Consider the following 9,415-nt stretch of genomic DNA (forward strand, 5'->3'; position numbering starts at 1 on the left):
TGCAACCCAAAATCTCTAGCCACATTCATGATAGATTATGCCATTGGGCCCTGGTCGCAAAATCCCAATACGTACGCAGGAGCACTAGGAATTCTCTAGTGAACTGGACAGAGAGATTCTTTAAACACCAAGGCTCATCCGATCTCTAACATTATCTGATTACTTTTATGTTTTTTTTTTTTCAATTTTTTTTCTAAATTTATAATAGTTATGTTATATATCCAACTTCTTGATGGAAATAGTGCAGATTTGGATGTTTCGATTAATAAAATAAATCGGTGTTTCTCTTTATATTTTAGTACAGATTTTGAAGTTCTCTGCAATTGCGTAGTGATATTAGAAACGAGACTTTGAGGTTTTCAAGTCCCTCATTGCGCTTAAAAATAGTGGATATTCAAATTCACATTCCTTTTATTATGGTATTTTCATTCTCTCTCTGCATCAATTGGTAATTCGTATGAGTTTTACACTTGGCAAACACGCGAGAATAAACATTCCCTAGCTCGATCAATATGCCGCTACACACCAATATAATTAAAAATGCAAAATTTATACAAGGAAAAATTAGTACGTATCCGGTCCCTAGTTTTACACGTTTATTACATAATTTTTTAAAATAAAAATTAGTAATTGATTTAAGGTTTTAATACTCACACCTCTATTAAACTCCTAATTAATTTTCAATTCAAACATTTCAAATATATATATATATATATATTAGAATAAGTTTGTACCATTAGTTTTTTTATAAAAAGATTCTAAATTTTTTAATCTTAAATTCTAAGTTTGTACCAATTAGTTTTATTATAAAAAGATTCCCAATTTTTTAATCTTAAATGTACCCATTATAATTTTCAATTTTTTTAATCTTAAATGTACCCATTCTTAAATATATCAATTTATTATATGTAAAATGTACCCTTTTTATATATAAAATGTACCCAATTTTTCAATATAAAATCCATTCAAATTTTTCTAATCCATTTTTAAACTTATATGGGTACAGTTTTTTTCGTTGATTTGAGAATGTATCAATGTCAAGTTTAATCGAAGAAATTTACTAATGTTATTAAGCCTAATATCTATTTTTCCTGTGGTTTTGAAGAATGTATCCATATTTTAGTACAATAATTTTTTTTTGTTAATTTTGGTGAATGTACCTATATATATAAATATATATATACATACACACAATATAATAGAGAGTATAATTTATATTTTATTATTTTTAATCCCACAAATTATGGGTTTTATTTAAAATCTCATTAATATAAACAAATACAAATTTTAATTTTTAATTTAAAAACTATAGTAACTTACATTATTATATTAATGTCATGGAGTTTGATAAAAAACTAAAAACAAATAAGATTTCAATTAAAGAATATTAATTATTAAGGACCGCATTCAAATTGCCCCTTTATATAATGTAAAGTAGTAAGCATACAAATTATGCAAATGTTGCGTTCAACGAGCAAGATCATGCTTTGTAAAGTGTATGTTAACAGGATTCCGTTTTTCGGTAAAACTATATAATATTGTTTTTATAAGCCTTAGTGCATGTCATTATACACTCTATTTGATGTATAATTTAGATTAAGTTGAGTACTTTTTGCATACATATTGACGTTGATCACTCTGAGATTTACCACCTGATCTAAACAAATATAACCAGAAAGTGTTAAAAGAAAACCGGAAGTAAAAACTTTGATGTGTGAACATAAAACAACTGAACAAGTCATTTGTTCGGGATTGAAAGACAGAAGTTGTGGTGGATGCAGATGTGCGGCTTGAGGATTCGGAGGTGCACGCGGGCGAGATAAGGCTGCCACTTTGAACAGCCAACACTTTATCGTTTCCCTGATCGTGCGGTGGCAGATTGCGATTGGCAAAAAAACAATTTAGAAACGAGTGGTCACCGTGCTGCTCTTGACTTGTAGTCTTGTAGTCATGTTCTCACTTGATTTCGCATGCGCATAACTTTACTCTGCATCATAGATTAAAATTTTAAATTAAATTATGTATTACAAATAAAAAATAACTACGTTAATTAATAATTTAATTATTAAAAATTACATTATTTGATTTACAAAATTTAATTAAAAAATTTGTTGCTTTTTATTTTTATTTTTCTCATTGTCCCTTTGTTTTGGGACCAACAGCAAACTGTAAGAAAATAAAGGATCCTGACTTATCTGGGTTGATCACACATTCTGCCCGTACAAGTGGCTTACACTGTCACAGGATTCATAAATTTAGCGAGACCCACGTTTTCAGTTTCATATCTTCAAGCAGTGAGATTGAGTACAAGACGTTTAATGCTGTCAATGCCATCGTAGCTGTGGGAATTTTTTTTTTTTATATTCATAATATTGTATTATTAATGATACGGAACGTTATAATTTTGATATACTCATATCATATGAGTCTCAAGATTAAAAGCGGTCCAAACTTTTTTCTTGTTTAATAAAACAGTTTTGTTTCCACCTTAGTTGGCATGGATACATGATATATACCTGATATATGCCAAACACGTTTACTAAGTTAAGTTAATATAGCTGCACGAGGTTTGATTTCCTTAAAGAAGCAACTCATTGATGTATATTCGTTAGAAAATCAACTCTCTTCATTCCAACATGTTTGGAGAACTAACATATGTAAAAATTTGTCGGATCAAGATGAGAATTGAGATATAGCATCTCCTCCTTAATTTCGGATCAATTTCGCCTGGGGCACAACTTTGATATAATTCATAACGATACATTTGATGAACTACAACTCAAAATTTTCAAAACAAATTAGTTTTTCAAGTTTTTAGTAGAATATTAATTTCCAATATCATAATTGTTTTTTTTCTTTTCTAATAATATAAACCACATTGTTCTACTTGATTTAGCTCCACATCAACTAGTATAAACTCTATACATATATACACCGATTGTGTCATCTCTCACTCATGTGCGTATTTGAATGCAACTAAGTTTTTGCCAGTCTCAGAGCTACACTTAGCTAAAAGTCTTGAACAGTACCCATTATATCGGCTTAGGTCTAGTTTGCCTACAGCCTTCATTAGGTAGTTAGGTAAGGTGGATATATGTGTGCATTACGCGTACCTAATTTCATCCTGCCTTTGCTTTCATTTGGTATGCGCCACTGCCTTAGTTATAGAACTTAAGCATGTTTGATGCCAGGCAAACCTTGAAATCAGAAGATAAGGTTCTTATTAATTGGCAACCTCCATGTTCCATGTTCATGTTGTCCTACTGCTCCTAGTTCCATGTAAATAGATATATATACATACATCAAGTGATTTTTGCATTGTCCTTTTCTCCACGTGCATATTTCTTTTTTGTTGTCGTCTCTAGATTGAACAAAGTAAAACAAATTAATAAACTGAAATAACGAAGAGAGTGCATGACAATAACTCGTATATATAGTTTCTTTTTTTTTTTTCTCATCAAAGTAGGGGAATTTGATGGACTGTGTACTCTTAAACAATAAGGGTTAGTGTTAAATAAGCACATACATTGGTACTCACTTATAAAGTCACTTTAGCAGTTACTCTATATGTGAAGGTGGTAAAAAGGAACAGTAGTAGATTTGTTTGGAATGAAGATGAATCCAAATAGAATTAATATCTACTCCAATCATAGGGTACGACTCGCATGTGATCACCCACACTTTTTTGAAAGTTGAGTTGACAACACCATAAAATCAAAAACACACCTTACAAACTCGAGAAAATATGATGTATTATCGGTGGTATATAATTATGTGTTTTATTTGGCGAAAGAGATAAACACACAAGTGGAGAGACACAAACTCTCACAAGGACAGAAATATAACCAACACTCATCACCAATGTGGTAGCAACCATGATACTGCATCACGGATTCACAGGGTGCTCTTTTTTCTTTTCTTCCGGGAATAGCTACCTCTTTGACCCTGCAATATTTTTCTGACTAAAGAATAAAACATCACTTCTCTACTTTGAGAAAATATGTAGCAAGAGGCTGAAGAACCTTTCCATTTGTAACCAAGCTACTATATATAATAATTTCCAAATTTCTGGGTCACTATAACCGTTTCTCACCCTTATATTACCAGATAAAGTACTTATTAATTGACTAAATTGATTATCCAGGAATTAATTAAACAACCAAAACTAGTATATACGCGCACACACAGTAGTAAAGGAGACAAAATACTCTAAAATTAGTTCGGCATATCTAATTAGTTAATTCAAATAATTTCTATAGTACAAATGCCCAAAAGAAAGGCTTCTTCTGCGGGAAAGAAAAAACAACTTTCATCATCACTAACATTTCTCTTTGCTATTTACACATCATCGTCATAAAGGAGAAGGGTGGCACAAATCATCAGAGAGAGATCTGGATCATTAACTGTTCGCTGAAAACTTCACTGCAGCTGCGAGCAATGGTTGCAAATTTGCTTCAAGTTGGATTAAGAACAGATATCATCTCTTACTTTCCTGACGTGAGTTTCACACTCTGAACAAACTACGAATGTTGAAGACTTGGTGGGTGGGAAATTAGTCGTGCCAGCAGAGAAGCATGATTACACATCTCCTAATGATGTAGAGCCTTCCTTTCTGTTGTCTAAGATACCTCCCAAGCCTTTTGCATGAAACACTATTTTTCTTGCTAGACTGATCAGCTTCCATGCCTGAACTGCTAAGTTTCATATCTATATATATAGACGTATATATTGTTAATACACAACAAGGAAAGAGTTGGAGAAACAGAGAGATTTATAACTTCTTTGCTATGTTTTGAAAGGAAACTTGGAAGGGCTTCATATAAATAAGGAGAGTGGTGTGGTCCAACGTTCCAAAAGAAAATGCACATATGCAGTTGGCCCCCACCCAAAACCCTACCTAATTTTATGTGCAGGATTCAAAATTTCATGCACTTAAATTTACAATTTTTTTAAATTTTCCAAATCACCCCATAGCCCGACTGACACGTCATCCTCTCACCCAACATTTATGTGGGCATCAACCACCAAGAAAATTGGTCGGCCATTCATCGAAAAGAAAAACCAAAAACAAAAACGAGAAAATAAAATCATCTGAGAAATGAGTTACATTCGTAGATATTTGAGCAATTTGGCATGCCAAACTGCCAGTGTTCCCCAGGCCCTGAATCATCCTTGTCATGTCGTCAACTGCATGCTCAATACAGGAAATCAAGCATAATTGTTATTGACCAAAAATAAATAATTAAAGAAAGCAATAGTGTTAATAATTATTTTCAAGATGAAAATAAATAAAACCTAAAATATTCTGCTCCCTTATTTTTCTGACTTTTCATCATTAGAGAAGGCCTTCCGGGCCCGTGTGAGTTGTCCATTCAATAATTTCTAATTCATTAGGGTTCTTTTAAACGCGGGCATAAAAGCAAGAGTGAAGAATGGACAAAGTTTGTTCTTGGTTAAATCAAAGATTATGTTTCTTCTAAACTGTTTTGTTCATTGTATTAAGTCGCCTAATTTCGTTTTGGATAAGATTGTGAAAATCTCAACAAGGATTTGCGGTTTTTTTGTTTAATTATTCTTTAGGGTTTGTGTTGTACAAAGTACTCCAACTTGTTTACTAACATTTACCATAAGTTTAGGTTTAAGTTGGGAGGGCACGCAATGTCACATCTATATTCACACAAGTGAAGGCTAGCTATCGTCCTTACTCCTTACCCACCATTTTTACTATCTTTGAAGTTGCCAGACATTTCATTGATGTACTCCTCGAGCATGGCGGTCAACTGGCTAAGTTGTGCGATAAAATGCCTCTAAGACCGCGGAGCAAAGTGGAGTGCAAGCAATTCGATCGGTATCTTAGTTAGCTTAGTTAGCAAAAACTAGAAGTGACAAGTTTTGGTATTTTTCATCTATTGCTTAAAAACTAGAAATGACAAGTTTTTTATTTTGTGTTGTGTTGTGTTGAACAAAACCCTGCATTTAAATATATGGAGAAACATATATGCTATGAAATTGAACTTCATGCAATAGAACCTAAAGCTGATGTTTCCGAAGCAATTTACTGCATTCGTTGCTTCCTATCACGAGATGTGTACAACAAAAACGAGAAAACATAATGAGAATGATTTCTGCACATCTATTATCTTCTTCTGCAGATTTACATTCACTACAAAAAAAGGTCTAAGAGCACAGTTGATTTGTGCCCTTTTCAATTTCTTGAGCACATATGTGTATTTGTGCTTTTAAATGTCATAGAACGCAAAAACTATCTCAAATGTGTCTCCTAAATAAAAGGGCACATTAATTGGTGTCACATCCCGATCCGGGAGGACCACATCCCAGGCCCGCTCCACCACCGTAGCACGATATTGTCCGCTTTGGGCCCCGACCATGCCCTCACGGTTTTGTATCTGGGAGCTCACACGAAAACTTCCCGATGGGTCACCCATCCTGGCAATGCTCTCGCGCGCTACTCGCTTAACTTCGGAGTTCCCATGGAACCCGAAGCCAGTGAGCTCCCAAAAGGCCTCGTGCTAGGTAGGGATGGAAATATACATATAAGGATCACTTCCCTGGACGATGTGGGATGTCACAATTGGTGTCTTCAAGAAAGCGTGTTTGTGCCTATTAAAATTTGAGCACACAAAATTGTGTCACTATGTATGGATATCAATAATCATAATTTTTTTTTATTAATTTACAAACACACATAAAAATATTTTCGTGCCTTTTTATCATTAATACTTGTGTGGATCGTGCTTCGGTCATGGATTTGCTAGTGGGGGATGTCCTTCATATTGCAAATTTGTTTACTGCTTCTAAGTTTATTTCCGTGTCTAGGGATAATAACAGTATTGCTCATTGTTTGGCAAAGGTAGCGTTCTTCGTTGAGATAGTTTGGGTTGAGGAGCCTCCTAGTGTTATTTAGAATCCCCTCATCCAAGACATTTTGTAAGTTTCCCAAGCTAATGATATCGTCTTCCTTTCAAGACAAAAAAAAAATTCATTGGGTTTTGAAGACACGATGTTCGTGTCTTCCTACCACACCCATACCCGGCCCCACTCAATTTCAAAAGCAGGCTCACCCACACCCCACTCAGTCTTTTCATTCTCTCCATCTCCCTTACCTTCCTCTTCCACTTGTCCTCCCTCATATTCTTTCTCACCTCTGGCTCTTGAGCTCCATCATTGCCAGAAGCCCTTGGCAGGAACGTTGTGCACGTCATCTCCACAAGAAAGGATCTCGTAATCGGAGGAAGGAGTGGCAGTTTCGGTAATTACGGGGTCATCGAGGGGCGGTTTACGAAGAAGGCGTTTGGACTCACCTTCGTCACAATACTCAAACCTGGTGAAGGAAGGGTTGGGAAGATCGGTGCATGGAGAGTCCGAATCGGGATTCAGGTTGGGATCCGGGTTTGGTAGGGAGGGATCAGGGGAAGGAGGTGGGTAGGGTAGGGAGGCGGTGGTGAGGGAAGGGCGGGTGCGAGTCAGGAGAGGGAGGGAGGGAGTCGTCGTCGTCGTCGTCCTCATCGATTTCGTCGCTGCCGTCCTCATTGATTTCGTGGTCCTCATCTTTTTTTCCAGCTGGGTAATTGTCTTTTTCTTTTTAGCTTTTTTGTGTAATTTTTTTTTAACAAATTTTGCTTTTTTTTTTTTTTTGGTGTGATTCTTTTTAACAATTTTTGCTTTTCTGTATTTGATCCCATAGGAAACTCAACGTCTCCCCGGTGAACCTAGTGAATGATTTTTTTTCCCCACTAAATATTTGGAGCTTGAAATGCCGTGATATACAATGACTATGGCAATGTTGCCGTTGTTGAGATGAACACTGAATCTGATGCTGAGAGAGCCATGTCTGAACATCTCGTGAGCTTGATGCTCGTTTTCTTTAATATCACTTCAAACATATGCTTTGTCTCTTTTGTGTGTGGCTGATTGTATCTAATTTCTTTTGGGTATAACAATGCAAATAGTTGACCCTCAAGGACATAAATGGACTAGTTGATCAGAATGCGCAGCTCAGGAGCCTTGTTCAGAATCTTTCTGACCAGCTTGAAAATAGAGAAATGGAGTTCAAGGTTGGTGTGAGTTTCAATGTTTGTAAGTATGGAGCTTGTTTGTTTAGCTTAGTAGTTAGTGCTACCAGCTTTGCTTGTAAAAACTATTTGATGAGTTTTTGTGAATCTTGAACTACAGGAGAATTTTGAAATGGAGATCAAGAAACACACTGATGAAGCTGCATCTAGAGTGGCGGCAGTGTTACAAAGAGCTGAAGAACGAGGGTGCATGATTGAATCCCTTCACACCTTTGTAAACTCTTCGCGAGTAGATGGAGTAGCATTAAAGTATTTTTCTTCAATGCAAAAAATTAGTGTGGTACAACTTAATTATTTTTTGCAGAAGAAGGAACTGACGTCAAGCTTCTCCTTGAGAGTTCTCAGGTATTGTGATCATGGGATATTGTCCAAGGAAGTGCATGTTTGGTATTGTTGTTACTTGGTAATTTGTACTGCTATAAAATATGATAGAAAATATGAACTAATGTGGGAAGCTACAAGAAAGGCTCAAGACCAGGCTGCAGAACGAGTGAAATGTTTAGAGGAAGATCTGGCAAAGACCAGGTAAACAAAGCTGTTAACTGTCCTTCCTCAGAGATCTTTTGTTGTATCCTTAATTATGCTTTTCATACGTGCACGTCTCTTGGTATTTGTCTAAATTTTTAAACTCTTGTCAATTTTTTGAATAGTTATTATTGTCATAATCTTGGCGCCTACTATTATTCTGACTCGTTACAATCGTCGAGCGGACCAGAACAGAGGCAGTTTTGCTCTCCTTTTTGGTTAGTTTGTTATAAGCTCTGTCAACCTCATGTATTTAGTTGCTTATTCAAGAAGAAAACATGAATTAAAAATAAGCACTAGGAATTGGCTTTACTTTCATAGAAGAAAACATGTATTAGGAATTGTTGTTTTCATTATTCGTATGAATTGATTGTTTGTAGAACTAAATTGTAAAAGCTTGTTTGTAATATTTGAATTTGTTCTTTTTTTATTTTAATATTTTACCTATTGGGCACAAAAACAAAACTGTGCTAACATGGCCTGGAAAAGTCAGTGTTGTCAGAAGTGAGACACCAAAGAACCCCTATTCGTGCTTAGCCTTTGGGCACAAAACATCCTATTGTGTGTTATCATCAAAGGCAACGCCTATGGAGGGCACAAATAGAAATAGTTGTTGCACTGTTGCTATTGGTCTATGGGCACAATTGTTGATGCTTTTTGGCCTTAAGGGGCACATATAATTTATTGTGTGCAGTGCTCATATTTTTTTTTAGCGATTCTTTTTGTTTGATTCCCTTTTTATTTACTTAATTTACAAAATCAGAAATAAATAGAATTGCGAAAAAAAATAATAATAA

At 35.1% G+C, this 9,415-nt stretch overlaps 1 protein-coding gene across 6 annotated transcripts; it reads left to right on the forward strand.

The window, feature by feature from the left end:
- The first annotated feature begins 7,443 nt into the window (after positions 1–7,443).
- LOC103947799 (nuclear-pore anchor) lies at positions 7,444–9,054 on the forward strand. 6 transcript variants are annotated; one of them, XM_009358760.3, is made up of 6 exons: positions 7,444–7,585; positions 7,706–7,863; positions 7,971–8,075; positions 8,194–8,342; positions 8,439–8,618; positions 8,744–9,054. In XM_009358760.3, the coding sequence occupies exons 2-6, from the start codon at positions 7,819–7,821 to the stop codon at positions 8,898–8,900; spliced, it is 636 nt and encodes a 211-aa protein (XP_009357035.2). In that variant the 5' UTR covers positions 7,444–7,585; positions 7,706–7,818; the 3' UTR covers positions 8,901–9,054. The 6 variants fall into 6 exon arrangements, with proteins under 6 accessions (XP_009357035.2, XP_009357033.2, XP_009357034.2 ...); XM_009358758.3 differs by having other exon boundaries at positions 8,194–8,618; XM_009358759.3 differs by having other exon boundaries at positions 7,983–8,075; positions 8,194–8,618.
- The last annotated feature ends 361 nt before the right edge of the window (positions 9,055–9,415 follow it).

Source organism: the organism of the source record quoted next, unplaced genomic scaffold (genome assembly GCF_019419815.1).
Source record: "Pyrus x bretschneideri cultivar Hongxiangsu unplaced genomic scaffold, Pyrus_bretschneideri_v1 Contig12, whole genome shotgun sequence".
Taxonomy (NCBI): domain Eukaryota; kingdom Viridiplantae; phylum Streptophyta; class Magnoliopsida; order Rosales; family Rosaceae; genus Pyrus; species Pyrus x bretschneideri.